Below are 25,333 nucleotides of genomic sequence, written 5' to 3' on the forward strand. Positions count from 1 at the left end.
AATCTGTAAGCCAATCACAGTAACAAGACTTGGAAATAAATAAGATACAAATTTATAAAAATAATGGACGCCGCGCGCTGAATTTAAGGTACATGCCATAGGAGCTTCTAGTTTATAAGATGTGTGAAATGATGAAATAACAACTTGGGAAGTTTTGTCAATCTATAGCAAAATTTTGCTGGTTCCAGCAGTATCCATACATGTTACTTTGCATTTGAATTTTACAACTACAGAACCAATAACAATGGCTGAGCCTGAGCTGCTTTATTAGGAGAGACTTCAATCTTTGAACAACACGTCCTGTTTCATGTTGTGTACTCTGCGTTAATTTTGACATAATCATAACTCAAGTCACAGCCCCATGCTAGTCCGCTTCCTGAACCATCACCTGCACATGGAGAACACTCGACTGAAATTTATACGTACATCGCAAAGAAGCCACAAAACTACAGTGGATATAAACGAATCCATGAAACATGAACAAAGCAGATGTTCAGATGAAGGTAGTAGTGACATTGAGTCGTCTTTGTTGAACCTCAGAAGGTGGAACCGGAGGATAAGAAAGTGTTATGGAAGAACACACATTGCCCCATTATCAGAGGGCTTCGTAGTTTGAAAGGGGGTGGGAGACACTATCAAACTAAAGTCGCACTGGAAACTGTATATGCACATATGTAGAGCAGATAGATATTATCCTGTCCACCTGAATGTATGAACCGTTTTCACTATCATGGAGATCAAGAAGGTAAACTTTTAAAAACACTCACTCCTATATTGAGGTAGAGAGGGGAGCAATCAAAATGATAATTGCAGTGACAAGAAGTTAAGAATAGTTGTTGAAAAGATGCCCTGTCAAGTCTGAAAAAACAAGAGGTAGTACTGATCTCAACATCTCAAGCAACAGTGATTGTCGAGCATGTTGGAAACAAGTCTCAGTTCATGTCATCTTAGATAGATAATCAAGTCAATGCACTATTCAAAGACTAGTTTGCATAGGGACAGTCTTCTGGGTACTTATATCTCTAAAGTTATGTTGTGATGCCATGGAGCTGGTTTAGTTTCATCACGATACACCAATGCAGAGGAAGTACAATGTGAATATGCCTGTTTATGTTAAACTTACCAATAGATATTTGAATTTCAACAGTGCCATGGACTTCACCAGCCTTTCGGAGATAATTGCTAGCTGCAACTCTGCAAAAAGACCCAAGATTATGATGTCCAAAGAGAGACAAACAAAAAGAGAAAGGAAAAAAAAATCTATGGAAGAGCATCACGTGCTAAAGCGTATAGAGCAATATAAATGAGGTGGTATGTACTTTAGGTCTAGCATCCTACTGAATACTGGAGCAAGAACCACTAATTTGAGGTTGAGATATTATCCAAGACAAAAGAACTATTTTATGCTCTATAATGGCTAAGGCCTCACCAGGAAAATTAAGCATTCAAGAGCTAAAGGAATTGGTTATGTATTGATCAGAAAATCAGAGTAGCATCAAACTTAACCAAAATGAGTTAGTTAGTGTGCTTGTAGGCGTCTGTTTAAGAAGCGTTATAGTTCTCTCTAGAGACAAGAACTGACACTAGAAGGCAATTCCAGGGCACATGCCTAATAAAGCAATACAAATGGGGGGTATTGTTCTCCATACCTATCAAATGGAAGTGGTTGCCCTGCTTCCATAAGCACAATATCTCCAAGTGATATCCGAAGCTTGTCGGTGTTGAAAGGAATACCTGCATAGCCAGCAGCACAAGCAATACGACCCCAATTTGGATCCCTACCGTATACAGCAGCCTGATTATAGAAAGGAAAGTATCAGTAAAATGTACTTTCTAGATAGCTCCAAGTAGATATGCAAACTAATTCATTTCATACCTTGACAAGTGAAGAGGAAGCCACTGAACGTGCAATCTTTGCTGCTTCAGCTTCTTTATCAGCACCATCAACCCTCACCTATGTCCAATTAGAGACGAGCAAAACTTTAAAAATAAAAAAAGAGATTCTAGAACCTCGTGTATATATGCTCATCAATGAACTGGAAGATTAAGAAGCCACATTTTAAACATTTTTTCAACTGAAAACACATGATTGTCCCCTTTTTTTTTTATAACCGAGAAATCCTGGAGGGCGAGTGGCGTGCAGTTTGAAACTCGATGGATAATGGACCTGTCCTTTTACCCTTCTCCACTTAGATAGTGTCCTTTATCATGCCAAGTGACAAAGGAATTCAAATCTAGTGTCAAACCAAAAAAAAAAGAATTAATATTCTGTGTATCCTATATTTAAAACACTAGTACCTTCACCCTACCATAACCTGCATTGTGATCAAGCACTCCGCCATAGCTTGATTTCTTTCCTTATATATAGCAAAGCTACCATCTTCCAGTATTGGTATAAACATCAGATAATGCAAATTTCTTTCATGACCTTCTACTTATATTAGTTATATGTATAACCATGCGCGCCCTCAACTAATTCAACGGGGTACTTGTTACCTCCCAACTCCTACCAACACAGGTACTCGGGTAACTTATTCCTACCAACACAGGTACTCGGGTAACTTTATTCACTAAGACTTGGACATATGCGGAAAAACTACCTAATGTTTTTGCCTCCACTAGGAATTGAACATGAGACTTCATAGCTCTCATCTCACTTCATTGACCATTTTTGCCACACCCTTGGGTGCCCTTTGCTGGGAAATGAACTAAGACAATTTACATGTATTTATTTCTATGACCAAGACAAGATATCCTTTTTCATCTTTGATACCTTCAAATTATTCTTTTAAATTTATCCTTAACAAGCTCAACTATGATAACCCATTCAATCGTTCTCTTTTTTTATGACGCTGTCTGGACCGCACCTTGATTGCCACCCGACAGAGTGCTACAACCCACAAGCACATCCCCAGTAAACATGCCCACCAAAGCTGAAGAAAATGAACTCACACCATGTGTTGTAGTAGGGATCCGAACCTGGATCTCTAGTTTCTTACTCCTATACCTCAGCTACTCGGCCATCTGTTTAATCATTCTTTTCTAGTATTCGTCTATGATCAGGTTAGCATAAATGAAAATAAGATGAGAACTACTTTTCTACAGTTGGTTGCTAAGCTTATGCATGTTTAAGAAACAAGACTGCAAATCGAAGTTGGTCAAAGCTCATAAGGAATTTAATAAAGAAATACAGACCTCAATCAAACATGTTGCTCCTTCGCCATCCCAAGCTATTGATTTTGCTAGACCCTGCATTACCTGTAGTGGAATCGAGTCAATCCTGCAAGCTATAAGGATATACCTTTTTTCCTGATGAGTTATCTGGAAATTCCTCTATTATCATGTTCATAATACTTCACAGGTCACAAGAATCTTCGTTTGTGACCAGTAATTTTGCTAAGCTATATAAATGCTCTTGCTTGAAAGCGATTGGCATACAATCCATTATGGCGAAACCCATGACAAAAGAGTGTCCAGGCTGAACTATTCAACACAAAGATCAAGTTATAGAAACATGAATCGAAATCATCATGCTGAAAGTCCATTTCATCACAAATTTGACTCTTCTACTATCTTATAAGACAACAAAAGAGGTAAATAAGAGAAACTTTATGGCAGGTTGAAGATGCTAATTTCACAGAAACTTGTAAGGAGACAGAACTGGACACAACCTAGTTACGAACACACTATCCTGGTCAAGATAGACTAGTCGGATAAGAATAAAGAAAATAAAGGAAATTATTGCACATACAGCATCAAGGCAGTTTTGTAGGTGTTCTGCCTCGGAGGAGTTCAAAGAAGAAATCTCATATGATTCTGAAAGTCCACTGGCAAGAGCAATGACAGCATCATTTGTACTAGTGTCTCCATCGACCTGTCAAAATATATGCTCTCCTGGATTTAGATCATGCAACAGAGTCATTGAATACATTGTTGTGTCTATTATGAGGATAAACAGAAATGCAGTACACAAAGCAAATGAACATGAATTCATTTGAAATATGTGAACAGGCTGAGTCAAATCAATCAGGGAGTTTATTAGCATTATAGGGAAATGGATTTGATAAAATCACACAACTTAAACTTGCAACCAAAAAACTAACACAAGACTGCTCAACATTACAGAAAAAATAATACGTCTCAGATATATCATGCGAAAGACCTTCTACCAGTACTGATGTAGCAAAACCACACGGCATCAATCTCTCTTCCTCAGACCCACAAACCAGGTGGAAACAACTTGCATAAGTTTCATGAATCTAAAGCTTTACTTCAATAAATTTACATATAGATTGCCAGAGAAGAAAGGAAAATAGAATAAGGAGAATATTTAAAATTTTGATCTATTTGACAATTAAACTTTCAGTGAACTCAAAATTTAGTTTGATAATTAAATACACCAGAAATGTTCATATGCAACTCAGGGAAAATTTCTACCATTGAACTCCAGTCCTCATGCATGATCAGAATAATGTTTTTTTATTATTAAAACAATATAAAATTTCTTACTTACAGTAATTTGATTAAAACTTCGATTTACAGCAACTTGTACCATCTTTTTCCAAACATCACTTGTAACCGAGGCATCAGTAGTTACCACCTGCGTAGTTGCTCGAATCCAGTAAGCTACTCTCACTGCTTAAGTGGAAACGGGAGGAATTCTGAAGATACTTACACCAAGCATTGTTGCCATGTTAGGATGAATCATCCCAGAGCCCTTTGCCATGCCCCCAACTCTGATTCGAGTTCCTCTTACCTGAGCAGAAGTACAGATATATATATATATATATATCATTACGAATCCATTATAGTTTCTTTCCTTTCAGAAATGGGAACTTAAGGATACACAAACTACAGACGGTCTTGAGTCCGACTATACATTGATTTCACCTAAGTGCTAAGTTACTGCTTTTGGTCCGGATTAAGCATATAGCTTTGAAAATGGAACTTGAATGATTAAGAAAACTACATGATAATTATTTCAAAACCATAATTATGACATCTAATAGAACTCTACCCAATATAAATAGCTTGACTCAAACTGTCATACAAATTCAGAGAGTAATGAATAATAGCATTGAAGAACCTTAATCAAACAAACACACAAATGCTGGAAAATTAATCTTACCTCTGTTTCAACAGCCACACTCTTACTAACAAGATCAGTGGTCGTTATAGCTACAGCTGCAGAATTTGCCCTGCAAATGCCATGTGAGATCAGCAATCTGTACCCAGAACAGACCATCTAGAGTGGATTGAAGTTCATTATTTAGAACAAATGAATACAAACACGAATGGGTAAGTATAAGGGAAGAAAGATACAGAATTAATATAGGATAAAATCCGATGATGCCAATTAAAAATATAAATTATTACATCAGAAAAAGATGATTACCCCTCCACGGTTGGTGAAAGCTGTTTAACAAGATGTGGGAGTGAGTTGAGAAGTGCTTCCTGCAAGTGATGTAAACATAAAAAAACGGGGTTACTGGTCAGGGAAAAAACTCGCACGGTAAAATCATACACAAATATGCCAAAGAAATGTAAATTCAAGGCATCCAACATTGGGTATTGTTATATGCAAGAAAGAGGTTCAAGCAATTAGGAAAAATCAATTAAGTGCAACACGTAAGCATTTACCTTCTTTATTCTTTGACCTATTACACCAGTTGATTCGATCAAGACTTCGTCTTGCTTCAGTTGAAGTAACTATTACAATTGAAAATTATTGAAAATTACTATCAGAAACCAAATATCTAAAGTCTAAACCAAAATGGACAAACTGCAAACCTTAGCTAGTGCACTTGAGCACTCTATTACATCTTGATAACCTGCATCACCCTGAAAGGGAAATTCTGAAAATCTCAAGTCACATTATCAAATAACGCAGAAAAGTGATATGACATCATCACAAAGCCTATCACTTCTTTGAGAAGTTGGATAAGTCTGGATTTGCTTTTACTGCCAATCAAATTGAAAATAGAGGAGGAGATGCACCCTGCTTTGAACTAAAGTTCAAAAATTGAGCTTCCAATTAAAACATTCAGGAGAAATTACCGTTGCTGCATTAGCTTGACCAGCATTTATTAATACCGCACGAGCCTGAAAAGTAGTAGTATTCTTATAAGAAGACAAGATTTCAAAAGCAGTCAAGTTCGCTGCAACCAATCCATGACATCAGGTTACTAATATATACTTCTAATATGCTTCTTGGATTCACAAAATAGTAAAAATTCATGAAAGTCTGGATTCATTCCTAAATATAAATGGAGATGCATCCTTTTCTATAATAAATCATAAAAATACAAAAGCATCAGCTTAAACTTGTGAAGGAGACCAATAAGATAGCATGATAGCTTAATTTAAAACTTTTTTCGGCTCAATAGTAACCAATTGCAACGACTTTTCTTCTTTTTGTATCTCATCATTGCATAAGTCAATATAGGATAAGCAAACAGAATGCAGAGTACAGAACTACAATAGCACATGAAAGTTGAGAGTTGGCAGTTCTAGAGGTGACAAAAAGTTCTTTCACCACAAGTGAGAGACAGAACAATAAGTACAAAGTCTCCTACATACCGTTTTAGATGCATTTAGTGCGCTTTTACAGTATAGTACAGGTGCAGCTGCAACAACATTTGTAGTAAATGCCCCTGGATGAAAAACAAGAAAATGGTGATTCCTGATTCATCGGTTTCTATTGGTTGATTGTTAGATGGTAAGTTTTAACACAACCGCCAAACAAATGTGTTCCTTTTTCATTTCAAGAAAGCTGTATGTTTCTTTTCTCTCCCAAGGAAGGAGTGGGTGGGGGAAAGGAGGTAAGAATTCTAAAAAAGCAACAGTATAGTTTTTCACTCATGAACCTACGAAAAGCTCAACACTGATGTCCTAGGACTATATCAGGGTAGCTGACCTGCAGATATGGCATCTACATCACAAGTGACGAGTGCGAGATCAGGTTTCTCTCCAAGAGCACGCAATCCACCATACATCCCAGCAGCTTTGAAACCCTTTGCAGCAGTAACACCACCAGGAATCTACACATTTGAAGCAGTCTAAGTTGTCTACAGACAAAATTATATCATATTGATCCTGAATCATCACCCGTCCAATTAGAAAACTAATATCAAACAAGTGGAGGAAACAGAAACAACGAGGTTCAGGAAAAAAAGACTATTATCCCTGTTTGCATAAGTTTTATCAAGAACCATATACTAGCAACATATATACATACAGATATAGATATATAATTTAACAAATTCGATGAGCTTAAGCTTACAATAGATCTTTGCTTGCTTTCTCCTGAAATGAGGGTCTGGCAAAATTATGCTAGCACTACTTTTAGAATGTTGACCCCATTCCCCAATTATCTATCTTGTCTCTAGCTAAAAATATTGTAGCAGCTGTAAAATGTCTATTAGAGTAGCTTAGAATGGCTATATTTGCTTTTATTCACCACATTCTAGCACTAATTAGGAACTCACCTGTTTCATAGTACCACATTATATCTCAGACACTATTGTACAGAAAGCTACGTCTCAATCTCAGTAGATAAAACAGTCGCACCAATCAAAGAGATTACAATACTTGATAACATTATAAATATGTTAGTAAAGGTATAATGTAATATTTAGATTTCTCTTTCGTGCAAGCTGGCCATGAACCACCATCGTAAATATAAAAAAAAGTGTGATATTTACATAAACGTCTAGCTGCATATACCTCCTAATTTAGTATTTAAACAAAATTGGCCCCAATAGAGTGGAACGTATATAGTTGAATCAGTACGACAACTAGTTAGCATTGAGGTGTAGTTGTTTGATTGAAACAAGAAACATATAAAGAGAGGAGAGAAGCCCCTCACCTGTTGCCATGGTCCTTCAGGGAGAAACATAGGAGCTGCTGGTATATAATTTGATGCCTCTTTTGACATTGATATAACTGTAAATACTTTACAATCTCTCTGAAAACACCTTGGCGAACCACGTACCTGCAGCTTAAAATTTCACACTTTTTACCTACTGTAAACTGAAAAAATCACAGAAAAAGAACCCTTTTTTACACCCAAGGTGTAGCTTAATGGTCAATGAAGTGAATTGAGAACCGTGAGGTCTCACACTCAAACCCCAATAGAGACAAAATAAAAATACACTAGCTAATTTCTTTTCATCAATCCTAGCCTCGGGACTCGGGAGGTAACTGGTATCCCATGGATTTAGTCGAAATGTGCACAAGCTAACCTAGACACCACGATTATAAATAGAAAAAAGGAAAACAGAACCCCAACACACAAAATGCAAGTAATTTGAGCACCATCAAGCTATTACACTAACAAAATAAAGGGACATTTTTTACAATAAAAATCAAGATTCTTGATTCTTAGATTAGCAGCAAGTGTTCAACTGAAACTACCATATCCCAAACTCATTTCTGCAGAAATTTTCATGGGTAATCAAACAGAACATTAAAGGGTAAGATAAAAAAACTAACCTTTACACCATTGAGGTCTGAAAATCTGCTGACAGAGATGAAGTGAGGAACAGATAGAGACATTGTTTGGGTGGGTCAAGCTAAAGAGTTTTGAACTCAAATCTTTGTGCATAAATTGAACATAAATCTGTGAAATTATTAACACAGGAAAAGCAAAATAAAAAGAAAAAATTGTTCAATTACTGGGAGTAGGTGTATAATACGGTGGACAAAAAAATTTTGGGACAACCTAGGTTTTAATTTAATTAATTAATTAGTTAATGGCGTTACCTAAGTATTAAGTATTATTATGCTCGTGTTTTTGGTGTTAATTATGTTTATGTTGCCCGTGATTCATGATTATTTAGCATTCTATTTGTCCCAATTTATGTGATATTTTTCAGATTACAAAATTCAAACAAATTTATCTTTGATCTTTAAGTTTTTTATATACTATCTTTTAATTATTGTGAATTGTCAATTTTTGCTACTTATAGGACTTTTACGTAATTTACAAATATATATATTTCATTTTAAAAAAAATTGAAAGATTTCAGACGCAAATTTCTGGTCAAACTTAAACTGTTTAACTCTAAAAGAAAGAAAAAGTGTCACATAAATTGAAACAAATGGAGTACTTGTCTAACGGGCCAGGCAAAGGGGGTTCAGTAGGGTTGGCAAAATCATACCCAACCTACTTAACTTGTTTAAGTTTGGACGAGTTAATTATTAGTTCAACCTGTTTCAACTCAACCCATTTCATTTTTTTATTTTTATTTTTTTTGGGGGGGCGGGGGGGTGTTAGTAGGGTTGGAAAAATCAAACCCGACTTATTTTACTTGTTTAAGTTTGGGCGAGTTAATTATTAGTTCAACCTGTTTCAACTCAACCCATTTCACCAATATGGGTTGTAATACACTGGTGGGAGTGCTTCACCCTTAACCAGAGGTCTCGGGTTCGAGCCCTGGGTATGGAGAAAATCATGTTGGGAGAGTCACCCCCGAATGGGCCCTGCAGTGCACGATCCGAATTTAGTCGGAGCTCCAATGTGGGCTCCGGACACCGGGTGGGAAACAAAAAAAAATAATTCAACCCATTTCAACCTCATTAAAAATTGGATTGATATGTACTTCGAATTGGCTCATAAGAAATCTTGTCAAAATATCTTTAAAAACTTTTATTTTTTCAGTTTGATATGTTATATATAGCCATATTAAAGAAAAATAATAATTTTATTAGGTGCAAAAATAATTTAAAAGAAGAAATAAAACAACTAAGCTTGGTAAAAATTGGATTGGGTTGGGTCTTGACCAGGGGCGGAGCCACCTTTCAAGAGTTCATCTGAACCCCCTTCAGCAGAAAATTATACTATTTGTATATGGTTAAAATATTTTTATATGTATATATAAAATAGATGTTGAACCCCCATGACTAGTTTGTGTGTTTACTCTTCAAATTTTAAACCCCTTAATGAAACTTCTGACTTCGACATTGGTGTTGACCCATTATATTACCCATCATCTATTCCGTTTTGATCCAATTCATTTTAACTCAAGCAAATTTAAATTAAATTAGATCTAAACATGATCGTTATTTTAATTCATTATAAACTATTTTAATTTGACCCAACCCGTCCAATTGTCTGTCAGATGATTGGGACGGGTAAAGTCCCACTAAATACAGAATCGATAAATTAGACAGGTCTTGTTCAATAGTAACTTTAAGAATTTGGAACATATGCTTAAGTGATAAAGGCTGAAAAATATTTAAATAACAATTGAAACAAAGAAACACTAAAATTTAAATAAAAAGGGCTGAATAAAGAGAACAAAATTTGAATAAAAACTGTAAAAAAAAATGATGAAAATAGCATGGTAATGACTAATGAATGTCTCTTTGCTGGATTAATGTTAGTTGCAGGTTTCTTCAAAACCTAATAAAAATAAGATATTTAGGTTTAATAGCTTTTTGTAGTTCTTTTTTTAATTATAGGAAATTTATAGAGTAATAAAAGAGTATTTTTCATAATTTAACTTTCAAGTCATAACTCATAATTTTAATTAATTTTAAAGTTTTAAATATTAGGATGATAATTAAACAATAATTTTTTTTAAAAATAGTAAACAATTTTGTATATCATAGGGTCTATAAACAAAAGGTTCAATCATCATTTTTAAGGACTTTCATGCTTTTAATATAATACAGATTATTACATCATGTGTTTTGTGCACCAAATTTAAAAGAAAAAAAAAACAATTTAAATCTTAAACAAGATATGTCATTAAAAAAAAAAAGTTATTGTGGTATGAATAAAAGACTAAAATTTAAAATCTTAAACATCATATGATTTCATCATTTTCATTTCAACAAGTACAAGGATATTTCACTATGACTTTGTAACAATGAAAAAAAAAATCATGTTAGAAAATATTTTTTTCCTTAAATAAGTTTTATGCCGCACGAATTTAAAATATGTTTGGAATTCTAATACATATACTGAATTATTATAATTTTGTCTTGTAATTCTAGTTTATTGAGAAATAATATCATCCTCAATGAAAAGTAGTAAGCATTCAGCAAATCTTGTTGAATTTTCAATATTTAAGTATTTGGTTAATTTTCTCTTATTGTGTTCCAACTTATATCCAATTGTGAAATTAATATTATTTTTTTACGTTTGATACTCCAATTTCATATTATTTAAAAAAATTATTTCGATTAATTTTGTTTGGTTGTTGAATAAGTCCACTAAGAAATAAAGTGTTTTCTATAAAAATAAAATATAATATAGACTATAACTTAAGATCTCTAATTAAAAGTGATAGAGCTCTAATGATCTCGCTTTATCTTTTGATGGTGAAGTAAAACCATAGATAACTATGACATTGATGTACTTATTTGAACAATACACATTAGACTTGTCAATCTTATCTGACTTATGAATAGTTTAATAACTCTTCGAATAAAGACTCGTTAAATGAAGATTGTACTTAAAGTCATGTTCCACGTGACATGACTCGTGAATAGAACAAATTTGACAATTCATTAAAAGTTATGAATAATCTAACGATAAATAAAATAATCATAATATGTCCGACATGATTCATGAAACTATACACAAATTTCTTAATCGGGGATAATAGTTACTCCCTCCGTCTCAATTTATATAACATTTTTCATTTTTTGAGAGTCAGACGGTTTAGGTTTGGTCGAGAATTATCATATTTGTGCAAATCATCCACACACAAAGTATGGGCTAGGATGGGTAAACTATGAAATGGGCCGACAATTCTTGACCCATTAGGAGATAGAGGGACCAAACTTTATGATAATGTTTTGAATGAGTCTCTCCTAAATTCACCTTCAGAAAAAGAAATATTTTACGTGTCTTAATTTGAATGAATATAAGTTTTTAAAAAGTTGTAATTATGTATTCAAAATTAGTGTGTGTCATATTAAAATATCTTTGACATTTGAATAGTGGTATTTGACCATAAATTTTAAATATTTCTTGATTTATTTTAAATTTTATGAAATTGAATTATGTTTTATTATAGGGTAAAGGGTCAAATATGCCCCTAAACTATTCGAAAAGGTCTAGATATACCCTCCGTTTAATGTTTGGCTCACTCGTGCCCTCGCCGTCCAACTTTTTGTCTAGATATGTCCTTATGGGCGTTAGTTGGCCTGCGTCTATATCCAACTCATTTTTCATTTCTTTAAATACCACATGGAATTGCCATGTCATTTAGACTTTACCACATGACATTTATATGAAAATGAAAAGGGATCAATTATGTCCCTAAAAAATTCGAACCCATAAACACCTAATCCAACCCATAAATCAACCCTCCTTTTAAATAAACTACCCGACCCGTTTTTAATAATTTTATTTAAATTTTTATTTTTTCGATAAATCCCAAAAATAAGTAATTGATTAATAAAAACATGAAAAAAAATATAAAACTAACGCCAAAACTTTATATATTTTATTGGAAAATAACAAAAAAAAAATCATTTGAAATTTATGAAGTCAAAGTAGAAAAAAATAAGTTTGGAGCTCTTCCGAATTCAGATTCAACTCCGATTTTAATTTTTTTTACAACCAAACACTATTTTCAAAACAATATAAAAAAAATTGTTTCAGAAAACACATACATAATTCTTATAGTCAAACGATTGCCTAATCGTATCAGGTGAATGGTAGAATCAAAGAGTTGCGGGAAATTTCTTTCTATTTTCTTCCATCTTTTGGCTAGAAAAGAATAACATACACCAAACTTAAAACAGTTTATCAATTTATATGACCATTTTCATTTTTTGAGAGTCAAACAGTTTAAGTTTAACCGAAAATTATCATATTTGTGCAAATCATCCACACACAGTATGGGCTAGGATGGGCAAACTATGAAATGGGCCGACAATTCTTGACCCATTAGGAGTTAGAGGGACCAAACTTTATGACAATGTTTTGAATGAGTCACTCCTAAATTCACCTTTCGAAAAAGAAATATTTTACGTGTCTTAATTTGACTGAATATAAGTTTTTAAAAAGTTGTAGTTATGATTTTAAAATTGAAGTGTGGGTACTATATTAGAATATCTTTGAATAGTGGCACTTGATCATAAATTTTAAATATTTCTTGTTTTATTTAAATTTTATGAAATTGAGTTATGTTTTATTACATACTCCTCCGTTTCACAAAGAATGACTTTCTTTTCTTTTTAGTAAGTTTCAAGAAGAATGATTTCTTTTCTATTTTTTATAACATTTTACTTTTAGCTTTCCAATGACATGTTTAAGACCAAAAGACTAAGGACAATTTTATATATTTGACATAACTTTATTTTAGAACCACAAAATTCAAAAAATCTTCTTTAATTTCTTAAATTCCGTGCCAAGTCAAAATAGAAAAAAATAAGTTTGGACCTCTTCCAAATTCAGATTCAACTCCGATTTTGAAAATTTTACAACCAAACACTATTTTCAAAACAACATAAAAAAAATTGTTCAGAAAACACGTAAATAATTCTTATAGTCGAACGATTGCCTAAACGTATAGGTGAATGTTAGAATCAAAGAGTTACGGGAAATATCTTTCTATTTTCTTCCATCTTTTGGCAAGAAAAAAAAATAACATACACCAAACTTAAAACACATAAATTTAAAAAGTACTTTTTTATTAATTAAAATTAATAAAAAAGATTCATGTAGATTATCAACTGATCACAAAGCAAAAAAACACAAAGTAATTAACTAAAAATAAAAATTAATTTCATCCTTGACGTCGTGAGGTTCCCTCCTTCTCCGACGACGTCTCCGCCGGCAGCGGCGGCAATGAAACTCCGCTAGCAGTACGGCCGAGTCCAGATTTCGAATTTGCAGGCGGCAGCGGAACAACCTTAATTTGCTCGCCGGCGCCATTGTCGGAATCGGCGGCCACCGGATCAGTTAACGAAATGTTCTCCGGCAAAACAAAATTGAAGCTCTGAGATGGCCTCCTTTGATGGCGATTTGCCCTTTCTGTAGACATTTTTTCGATTTTTTTTCTGTGTGTGTGTAGTTTAGATAAGCAGAAAAGTGGTTGTTGACTATCTCTCTATATATAGGAAGGGTGTAGTGAAAGAAATCAGTTAGCGTTTGATTATAAATTTTAAAAGGTTCTTACAAATTAGTTCATGACCATTTTTGGAAATTTGTAACTTTCTTATAATAAATATATGTCCAAAAATAATTTTCAAAAAATTAAAATAACTTTAAATCCATGATCAAATGAGAGATAATAATCTTTTTTTAAAAATTATAATAATGATATATCTAATAAAATTTCATAAGTGATTTTGGAAGGGTAGAATTTACGTAAATTTTATGACTATTTTATAGAGTAAGAGATATTGTTTTTGAAAGATTCGTTGATTCAAGTATAACAAATTCAAATACAAAGAAGGAGAGAATAGTGGTGAAAACATAACAATTGTTAATTACTTTTAAAAAAAAAGGTGCTTCTCCCCGTCATTTTTATTTTGTCACATTTCATTTTTTGAGAGTCAAATTATATGAACCTTGACCAATATTTTAAGATTTATAAGAAGGATTGTTACTTAACTTTTCGTATAATTTTCAAATATCTAAAAATAATCTAATTTGATTTTATGTTGAACACATAAGTATTATAAAATGTTTATCAACACTTCTTTGTTAAATGATTTACTCTCTCTTCGTTCATTTTACCTAGATATTCATATTAATTGATGTATGGTGCTATATTTTGAAAAATATTAAAAGTAAAATAAAAAATTATATATTTTCTTGATATGTTAAAAGTAACAAGTAAAAATTTAAAACAATAAACCAGGAAAAGTGACCCTCACGCCCTCTTAAATCCCTCAAATTATTCGAATTCTTAAACTTTCAAATCTTAGATCCATCTCCGTTCAAAAAAATAATTTAGAATAGTTGAATGTTAAAGAAATATATAGATCAAATTCATTGCATCCATGAAAATGGGACAGTAACAATTAATGATAGTAAAGTCAACATCGTGAACAAAAATGGCATGATTTTGTTTAATCTTTTTTGTCTGTTTTATCTTCTTCGTGAATGCTGCTCAAATTAAAGAAATTGCTTTTGATTATTGTAATTTACTAATTTATGGTAAGTTGACAGAAATTGATCTGAATTTTACTTTCTCCGTTTATTTTTACTTATTAAGTATTTTAAATATGAATTTTTATTTTTACTGGTTACTTTTAATTGATCAAGAAAATATTTTTAAAAAATAAATATTTTACCATTTATATTAATTGTTTATTTCTCAAAATGTAAAATTATATATCAATTAATATGATTCTTATGATAAAATATTTATATTAATTATTATTTTCAAGAAATATGCAAAATAAAAAAAATAGAAAAGTAAAAGTAAACGTAGAATAGGAAGAAAGTCAAGCAACAAGTACAAAATATAATATATTTTTTTGTATCTCACCCAGTATTCGGTGTTCGGTATCCACATTGGAGTCTGACTGAATTTATATTCACATCGAAAAGTTCACATTTTAGGAATAAAGCACTTCCTAACAAAGAAGACTCCATATCAAAGGAACTCGAACCCGAGACCTTTTAACGAAAATTGTTAATTGAGATTTTGGTACTGTATTTTCTTGGTTTTTTTCAATTGTGTTTTTTCATAAGGTACATTGAATCTCTCTCTCTCTCTCTCTCTCTCTCTCTCTTTTCTTTCTTTCTTTTTTTAAATATCTGAATTAGATTAAGATGGTACTTGCATTTGGACGTGACTTTGACAAGAATTTTCTAAAAAAAAACTTTTCCTATCAAAATATTTGTTATTTAGAAATTTAAGATAAAATTAATTATTTTATTTTTAATAGTGATTAATTTTGAAGACTATAAACGTCATAATTATGTCAAAGTAAATATTCAATAAAGTGTATCCTTAAGAAATTATAACCTCCCATTGTTGCAAAGAATTTGATTATTTCTTCCCAAGATAGAATGAAAAAACATTTATGTAATCGCATGGCAATGCAAATTATAGAACTCGAACGAACTCAAATAACGGAGCAAAATCACAATGGACAATTACATTTTTGTTTGAGAACAATGCATAAAAGAATAGGAGAAGTATTTGACTGTGTATGTCACATGTATATCATTATAAGTTATTTGTATATATTGTATAAATCCTACGTATGTCATGTGCATCAGTATTGTATAAATGTTATATACGTAACGTATATATGATATACATAAATCTATTCTTCAACCTTGAAGTTCAATTTGCATTTCATTTAGAACCTCATTAAATTTACATCAAATCGTCCAAAAGTTGGATATAAGATGTAATGGGATGGTTGAGATTCCTTTCGTTCTTTATTAGACGTCTCATATTCGAGCTTATGAAAATGGAAAAAAATCTTACTGGAAGCACCGCCTCTAGAAATAGGCATTATAATGTGTAAATTCGGATTTAATCAGACTCCAACACAAATACTAGTCATCCAAAGTAAACCCAAAAAGAAAAAAGAGAACTTACAGAAACCACTACAATTAAGGAGGCAATTACACAACTCTCCCTGGTTGTTTGTGATATTACAATTTTATATTTTGAACTTTTAAAAGAAATTTTATATTTTGATTTTTTTCTATAGATCCAAAGGAGATTCATATTTGTGTATGCTTCAAAGGAAGTGCATTATCATGTTCTTATATTTCTAAATTTTTGTAATTAAAAAAACTATGATTAAAATAATAATTATATAAGATTTAAATGGTGAAAATCAAATTACATAAGATGAACACAATTGTTGAACAAACTTGAAGAATTTCAAATCTATTTTTTTTTTTTTGAGAATTTTAAAGTAGGTATTGTTTCAATTTGTTGGAAATAGTATAAGGAGGTTATCTACAAAATTTGAAGTTTGTCTCAATAGCTAAATATGTCACGTTTTTATACAATGTTAATATCTTTCACACACAATGATACACTTTTATACAAATATATACACTTTTAATTTTCCCATAAATTCAATAAAATATCGTATATGGTTAAATGTAGACGTCATAAATGTGCGGATTGAATAGAATCTAGACATGTCAAAATAGATTGAGTTAATAAATGGACGAGACTGATATGAGCTAAAAATACTGGTTAAAATTCAATTCGTCCAATTCCTACTAAGTTTTAATTTCATCATTTTTCATAAATCAATTTGAATCAGATATCAACTCAATTTTTGATAGATAAAAATAAGTTAGTCTAAAATAGACTAAACTAAGAATGAATTAATAACCAGTTCAAAATTAAATAAATTATAATTTCATAAACTAATTTTGTTATTGCTAATTAAATGTACAAGAATCTTGACAAACTCAACTTGACCTAATTTTATGTAAGCTGCCCATATTTCTGTTATATGTAAGAGCATTTCATAACGTCAAGCAACATTTACTTCTTTTCCATTCTCTTATCCTGTTAAATTACCTAATTTTTTGAATACTGATTCGATTAATTCAGATTCATATTATATAAAATTATTTAATGAGATTTTTTTTTATATATAATTTTTTATGTTTAAAACTTGAATTCGGAATATTTGATTAGGCATGAGGAAATCGTATTCATTAACAATAGGGTAATCTTATCCCTACCTCATGAAAGTACAAAATGTTGTTTCTGAATGAATGGATCTTAATTATTTCACTATAATCTTTGGTGATCTCTTATTAATAATTTCATCCGAATAACAAAATATATATTATTATTTTTTGAAATGATACAACAACGACATACTTTATGTAATCTCACAAGTAGAGTCTAAGATGGATGGTGTATACACGACTTTACCCTACTTTATGAAAATATAAAGACTATTTCCGAATGAAATGATCTCAACTATTCCACTATAATCGTTGGTTTTCTTATTTAGAGCTTCATTCAAATAACAATAACATTGTTTTGAAATGACACAACAACAATATAATAGTACATATGATGTAATTCTATTAGTAGAGTTTGAATAAAGTGGTGTGAACACATGCGTTTGTTTTTGATAAATCATTGATTCAAGTAAAACATATCAAAAGATATCAAGTAAACAAAGAAAATAATCTAGATCAATAACAATAACAAATAATATAAAGATCGAACCCAAATAAACAACAAAATAACCTTTTTTGTTTTGAAACGATACAACAACAACAACAACAACAATAATATACCCGATATAATTCTATTAGTAGAGTCAGAAGAAAGTGTTATGCATGCAAGAATATTGAGAGGTTGTTTCTGATAATTAAGTCATCCGATCAAGTATTAAAATATATTAAAAAATTAAGTATATAATGAAAAAGATATCAATAACAACAAATAATATAACGATCGAATCCAAAATAAACAATAAAATAACTTTTTTTAAAAAGTCATTTTCAAAGAGGCAAAGAGTGACCTGTTAATTGTGGTCCTCCTAACATGTATTGCTGGAATTAGCAATGCTTAGCCAAAAGGCATTCATGAATGGATCCACAAATATCACTATTTTTTTAGGACTAATATTTATATTTCAACAAAATTTAATATATATGTATACAAAAATAATGATTTTTTTTTTTTCATATTATTATTTATATTTTAGACTAAGGTTAAGATAATTTTTGTTCAATAGGTTATTAGTAAAATTTGATTTTTAGTTATTCTGATATCTGATTAAATATAATTAACTTTTAATTAGTATATACACATTTTTTTTATTTTACTTGTGAATATGTACAAATTTATTGTAATTATTAATCATTTTATTGCGTAATTATTCATATATTATGTAAAACTTGTATATTGCTTTTAAAAGACAAATTAAAAAATTTCAATAATTGAAGAATTAATAATGTTATTATTCCATAATAATATTATCTAACCATTTCAATTTAAATTTGGAATTTCTACTAGTTATTTTACCATTTAAGACGTGGATTCGAGTCCAATAACATTATTTATTTCCCCTTTCCACAAATAAAATAGTACTCCATATAGTTTTCATGTATAATAAAGAAAAAAGATCTTTCACTTTTTTTTTGTGTCTCCTTTGACCAAGAAAAACCTCCAATAGTGCTTTGCAATTGCAAAACTTTTTGAAGATTTATTTAAGCTTCCATTAATCTATATTTGTAATGGAAATTTTATTTATTGTTTAATAAAAAGGGAAAAATTATAAGATGCTTGATAATAATACTAATATACTATTGTGATTTCACAGTCGAAGTCTAGAGAAGATAGAATATACATAATTTTATTTTATTGAGTTAAAGATAATTTGTTTCAGATATATCCTTGACTCGAGAAAACAATATACAAAGTTTATAATGTAATAACAAGAGATGGAGAAATTATAATTTGTGGACGGTAATTGTACAAATTATTTTTTATTGCTTGTTTGATTTGTTGTGATCATATTACTATGCACTATATATTTTAAATTATGTTCTTAACAAAATAAAATAATAACTACTATATGAATGGTTATTTTTTTCAATTCATGTATTATTAATTCCACATTTTAATTATAATACACTACATAATACATTATTTCTTGTATAGTTTATGGGGTATTAGTTACCCAAAAAAAGAAAGAATAGTACAGAAGAAATTGTGAATAATATTAAGTTCTTTGTGATAAATGAAATCAAATTATAATAATGTTATATTTTATAGCCGAGATTTATTTTTCAAGTACTCCCAACCAAATGTTACCTTAATTTCTAAAGAAAACAAATATAATGTCTTTTCTTGAGTTGCACTGCTACTATTTCACCCACTTTTTTTTTCCGCTTAATATTCGAAATTTATATTAGTCTTCGATTAAATTTAAATTTGTGCACTGTACGATCTATTTTTCGGAAAGTCATTCTTAATATGATTCTTTTCATTTTCAAAATTCGAACCATGATCTCTGATCAAGAATGACGTGATCTCAAGTCTCAACCATCCAATCACATTTCATATTAATTCACCCACTTTTCTTGAGTTGCACTACTACTATTTAATTCTTTTTCCATAATAATTTTAATATAATTTTGTGGACACAACAAATAAATGAGAATTTTTTTTTAAAAAAATCAGATAGCGTGGGATTAACGCAGACAAATGCAAAAAAAGATTCTATATGGACCCATCTCTTTGTGGCATTTACTTTCCAATCTGTTACTCAAATTGACATTTTTTTTTTAAAAAAATAATAAGAAAAAGAAGAAAAAAAAACAAAAAAAAAACAACAAAAGTAATCATATAATTAAGTTTTTAAATATAGTAAAAAGGGAATATATTCCTTTTAGCTCAGCTTGCTCTTTCAAGCGAAGCCATATTGTAAAGAATAGATAATACTATATACAAATAAAATAAATAACCAAAAAAAATACAATAATTCAAACAACTTATAATGACAGTGTTAATAGTAAATTAACCACTATCAAAGTAACGGGAATGAAAACAAGTTCTTAATAAAAAAATGTTTCTTTTATAACGGATTTTATATGATGTGATACAAATTTTTATCGGAATTTCGAGTAAATATGAATATTTAGTTAGAAATACAATAATTATAACAACAAATGCACTTTAATTCCACAAGTAATATGATAGTAATAAAGTTAAAAAGTTTTAAAAAAATGTTCAAGACATAATATATACGTATCAAAAATAAATTGACCGAATTATTTTATCTAACTTTTTATATACATATTACAATTTTTTTGACAAAGATTGTTTAACTGATAATTCATTATTACATATGGCTACACCACTAGAATATATAGAGTCTCAACTTAAAAGTAAAGTCTATCCAAATAGATTAATAGTAACAAAAATACTCAATTAACAATTTTGACTTTTTAAACTACTAATTTTGAAAAATTAGAATGTTTTACCTTTCACTAATCATTTACCCATCAAAATTTAAAAGTTTAATGTATTGATTATTTCTTAAACCTATCGGCTATCGTAAATTGTGTTTTAATTCTCAAATAACTTATGTTTAAGTGTTATCGAAATAGACCGTAATTTGAGTGAATAAAAGTGAGGTTGGAATGTAGTCGTCGGTCAGCAGCTTAAGCTTAAGCCGACGGCTAAATTGAAAAATACGCGGCGCCAAGTCATGTGATTAGTAAAATTTTATACCCCACTCACTCACACAATAATTACTGTGTACGACAACCACACAATAAAAATTCCCTTCCATTGAGAAGCCACCTTTATTAAGAAGAAGAAGAGCTCCTCTAGTCTTTATATTTCACATAAAACATCCCTTTCTTATTGAGCCTTGAACCCTTCTTCAATCTCTTTGAATTTTCAAATACAATCAAAATGGTGAGTCAATTTTCAACCCCTTTTGCTTTTCTTGCATTTTAAATTCAACGTTGATTTCTTCTTGTTTTGTTAATTCTTGTTGTGTGTGTGTGTTTTAGTAGAGATTTTGTGAATGGGTTTAGTTTTTGATTGATCTGATTAGATAATCTATATGGGGGTTGGTAAAAAAAGTGATCTTTATGGAAATTTCGCTGTTGGTTTCTTCTTGTTTTGCTTTGTTTTTGGTAGTGTGTGTGTTAGTAGAGAGATTTTGTGAATGGGTTTAGTTTTTGATTGATCCTATTAGATAATCTATATGGGTGTTGGCTAAAAAACTGATCTTTATGGGAATATCACTGTTGGTTTTCTTCTTGTTTTGCTTTGTTTTTCCTGTTGTGTGTGTGTGTTAGTAGAGAGATTTTGTGAATGGTTTAGTGTTTGATTGATCTGATTGGATAATCTATATGGGTGTTAGCTAAAAAACTGACCTTTACGGGAATATCTCTGTTAGTTTCTTCTTGTTTTGCTTTGATGTTCCTGTTGTGTGTGTGTGTGTTAGTAGAGAGATTTTGTGAATGGGTTTAGTGTTTGATTGATCTGATTAGATAATCTATATGGGTATTGGCTAAAAAAAGTGATCTTTATGGAAATTTCACTGTTGGTTTTCTTCTTGTTTTGCTTTGTTTATCTTGGTGGTGTTAGTAGAAAGATTTTGTGAATGGGTTCAGTTTTTTATCTGTGATTGTGATTGATATGATGAGATAATCCAGATGGGTGTTGGCTAAAAAACTGATCTTTATGGAGATTTCACTGTTGAATTCTTCTGGTTTTACTTTGTTTTTCTTGGTGTGTGTGTTTGTTTTTGTAGAAAGGTTTTGTAAATGGGTTTAGTTTCTGATCTATGATTGATCTGATTAGATAATCTACATGTGAGTTGTCTAAAAAAGTGATCTTTATGGAAATTTCATTGATGTCTTGTTTTACTTTTGTTTTTCTTGGTGTGTGTCTGTCTGTTTTAGTAGAAAGATTTGGTAAATGGGTTTAGTTTTTAATCTGTGATTGATCTGATTTGATGATTTATATGGATGTTGGCTAAACAAGTGATCTTTATGGAAATTTCATTTTTGATCTTCCTGGTTTACTTTTTTTTTTTTTTGGTGTGTTAGTAGAAGATTTTGTAAATGGTTTAGTTTTTGATCTATGATTGACGTGATGAGTTAAATATGGGTATTGGCTAAAGAAACTGAACTTTATGGAATCTTTGGGGTTACTTCAGCTTGAAATCTTGTGAACTTATGGGTTGATCCGAGTATTTGATTAGTACAGGCAGTTCAGCAGTTGTTATAATTGAAAATTTTGGTTTAATTTTATGTGGGTTCAGCTCAGATTAAGTGTTTAATTAGTAGGTATTCCGTCGATCCAATGTGTGATGATTTTCTTGATCTGCCGAGTACAAAATTTGAGAAAACAGTATGATTTACTATCTAAGGGGAGTTTATGGAGCTGTACTCTTTTGATCTAATGCATGTTTAAGATTTTTTTGCATTTGGATTTTCTTTTTCTATTACTTGGCTGCCGTGTATTGGAGGAATATATGAATAAGAATGGACCCGAATTAGATCAATTGGACCAATGAAAGATCATTTCTTTTTTCAAATTTCTAGCTGATGATAATTGACAATTGTTTCTGGAAGAGTAATCTGCTGCCACCACTCTTTTGACATTGATACATAGTTCTAAACCAATGAGAAGTGTCACTGATACCTAAATCTTGTATTGTCCGCCAGATGTCCAGTCCTCGGTGCGTGGTTTTTTTTGAGTCTCGCATTGGCTCACAAAGGGTTAATAGGTCTCTTTATATGGTCTTGGGAGCTTTTGGTGTTGAGTTAGACCCAAGGTCCATTTCTTTAGAATAAAAAATGTTAAGTCATGATGTGGTCTTCCTATGTAACCATCAGTTCGTGTCCTATTTGATACTAAAGTAGGTGAGGTGACAGAGAAAACAAATGTTGTATGAGCTGTTTACCTGCTTGTGCTCATCCGCTGCCAAGATTCACTTGAAACTTGACTCTCCACCTGTCCCCCTTCCAGTCATTACCCTGAATGCAGGAGTTACACTTGTTTGCGTTCAGAGCTCGTTTAGGACAGCTTAGAAAGCTATGTTACGACAAGGATAAACTCCGCTGCTGCAGACCAATGTGACAGCATTAATTTCCGTGAATGAAACCTAGTACACATTTAGTGTTGTTGCTCGTGAGTCGTGTCTCTTGATTGATGAATGGAGAACAATGGAGATTTATTGTGATGGTCTCTTTTGATGTAATTCTATGAGAAGTATTGAACCGTTTTGCTTCAAAATCTTGTGATTGATTAAACATTGAACAAGTTCTAACACAAACAGAGGATTTTGGTTATTGTATAGGCTAATGCAGCGTCCGGGATGGCTGTGCATGATGACTGCAAGTTAAGGTTCTTGGAGCTGAAAGCAAAAAGAACTCACCGCTTTATTGTTTTTAAGATAGAGGAGAAACAAAAGCAGGTTGTGGTTGAAAAGGTTGGTGAGCCAGCCCAAAGTTACGAGGATTTCACTGCGTGTCTTCCTGATAATGAATGTCGATATGCTGTCTATGATTTTGATTTCGTCACTGCAGAGAATTGCCAGAAAAGCAGGATCTTTTTCATTGCATGGTAGTATTCTCAATGTTCATCACCATTTAAAACTAAATTGTTATGTATTCCTTTTGTCTCAACGTGTTTTTTTTTCGTTTTCTTCTCTTCAAGGTCCCCTGACACAGCAAGAGTGAGAAGCAAGATGATCTATGCCAGTACAAAGGAAAGATTCAAGAGAGAGCTTGATGGAATTCAGGTTGAGTTGCAAGCAACCGACCCAACCGAAATGGGACTTGATGTTATTAAGAGCCGCGCCAACTAGATATCGACTGAATAGGTATCAGATGGACCTTATAAGAAGTGAAAATTCCTTATGCAATCATCTTTTTTCTACTTCAAGGAAATATTTACAGTGTGACAGATTCTTGGTATATTGGTTACCAAGTGCTCTACAGTATATGTACTTTTTAATGAACAAGTTTTCTGGTATTTGATATATGATGTAATTTGTTACTTTTTTTGTTCCAAGTTTTCAACTAGTAGCTTGATTCTATAAACTAATATGTATCCATTTCTGAGGGATAGGGTACATTTTAGATTGTTTTCCAAAATCTTCTTTTGACACTTTACTTTGTGATTCTTGTTTTGGAATGGATACAAACAAAGCTAATTGATGTTATAATTAGCAAGTTTGTATATTTTGATTTAATTGTAGTTTATAAGTAGTTGTCAAGAGAAGTTCATGAGCATTTTACAGTGTTTTTTCCTTCAAAGATTTGATCTTTTTTTCTCAAACATAATGATACAAGGGAAGTGAAGATTCTTAGTCACATTTGCCTTGTCGAGAGTTTATCAAAAACAACCTCTCTACCCCATAAAAGTATAGTAGAGATAAGATTTGCGTACATCTTATCCTTCTCATACTTTACTTGTGGGTTTACACGAGTATGTTGTTGACGTCATTTCGCGACTACTAATGAAAAACTTGTGTGCACCCATTTAATAGCAGGACGGTTTGTATTTATAGCATTACAAAAAATTAAAACGACAGTATGTATTAAGTATTCGATCGCATATACAAGGTATTATATGTTATTACACTTCATTAATTTTTAAGTTTTATTATAAAGACCTATTAGTACAAAAAATTAATAATAATAAAAAAAACTAGTTATTTTTCAAAATAATTCTTCTATATTGTATGATTAATTCTTTTCGTCAAATATGCATTTCTCGATCAATTGATAAAAAGATGAAAGATTGCTTGGAGACATGCACAACTAGTTGCATTTTGGAATTTTATCACATAGAAAGTGATAGCAATGGAGTTGAATAATTACACTAGTTGGTGGATGATAGAAGAAAGGAATAATCAAAATTAGAGCAAAAATTGA

The 25,333-nt window shown here is 31.2% G+C and overlaps 3 protein-coding genes across 5 annotated transcripts in view; 2 read left to right on the forward strand and 1 right to left on the reverse strand.

Annotated features, from left to right (window-relative positions):
• Positions 1-25,333, forward strand: part of LOC125825787 (UNC93-like protein 3) — a 111,102-nt gene that overhangs the window by 56,418 nt on the left and 29,351 nt on the right. The window lies entirely within an intron of this gene.
• Positions 34-8,645, reverse strand: LOC125825746 (arginine biosynthesis bifunctional protein ArgJ, chloroplastic). Of its 2 annotated transcripts, none has more exons than XM_049505065.1 (17): positions 8,494-8,645; positions 7,868-7,993; positions 6,917-7,040; positions 6,580-6,653; positions 6,058-6,102; positions 5,791-5,841; positions 5,641-5,709; positions 5,396-5,454; positions 5,129-5,198; positions 4,676-4,756; positions 4,514-4,600; positions 3,752-3,874; positions 3,196-3,258; positions 1,877-1,954; positions 1,650-1,795; positions 1,124-1,194; positions 34-388 (listed from the first exon to the last, which is right to left on the reverse strand). In XM_049505065.1, exons 1-17 carry the CDS (start codon positions 8,554-8,556, stop codon positions 306-308), a joined length of 1,413 nt encoding a protein of 470 aa, XP_049361022.1. In that variant the 5' UTR covers positions 8,557-8,645; the 3' UTR covers positions 34-305. The 2 variants fall into 2 exon arrangements, with proteins under 2 accessions (XP_049361022.1, XP_049361016.1); XM_049505059.1 differs by having other exon boundaries at positions 7,868-7,999; positions 8,494-8,632.
• LOC125825957 (actin-depolymerizing factor 1) lies at positions 21,201-24,550 on the forward strand. The gene is made up of 3 exons (XM_049505249.1): positions 21,201-21,350; positions 23,752-24,017; positions 24,111-24,550. Exons 1-3 carry the CDS (start codon positions 21,348-21,350, stop codon positions 24,259-24,261), a joined length of 420 nt encoding a protein of 139 aa, XP_049361206.1. The 5' UTR covers positions 21,201-21,347; the 3' UTR covers positions 24,262-24,550.

The sequence above is a fragment of the Solanum verrucosum genome, unplaced genomic scaffold (genome assembly GCF_900185275.1).
Source record: "Solanum verrucosum unplaced genomic scaffold, falcon-dt-bn FXZP01000125.1, whole genome shotgun sequence".
Taxonomy (NCBI): domain Eukaryota; kingdom Viridiplantae; phylum Streptophyta; class Magnoliopsida; order Solanales; family Solanaceae; genus Solanum; species Solanum verrucosum.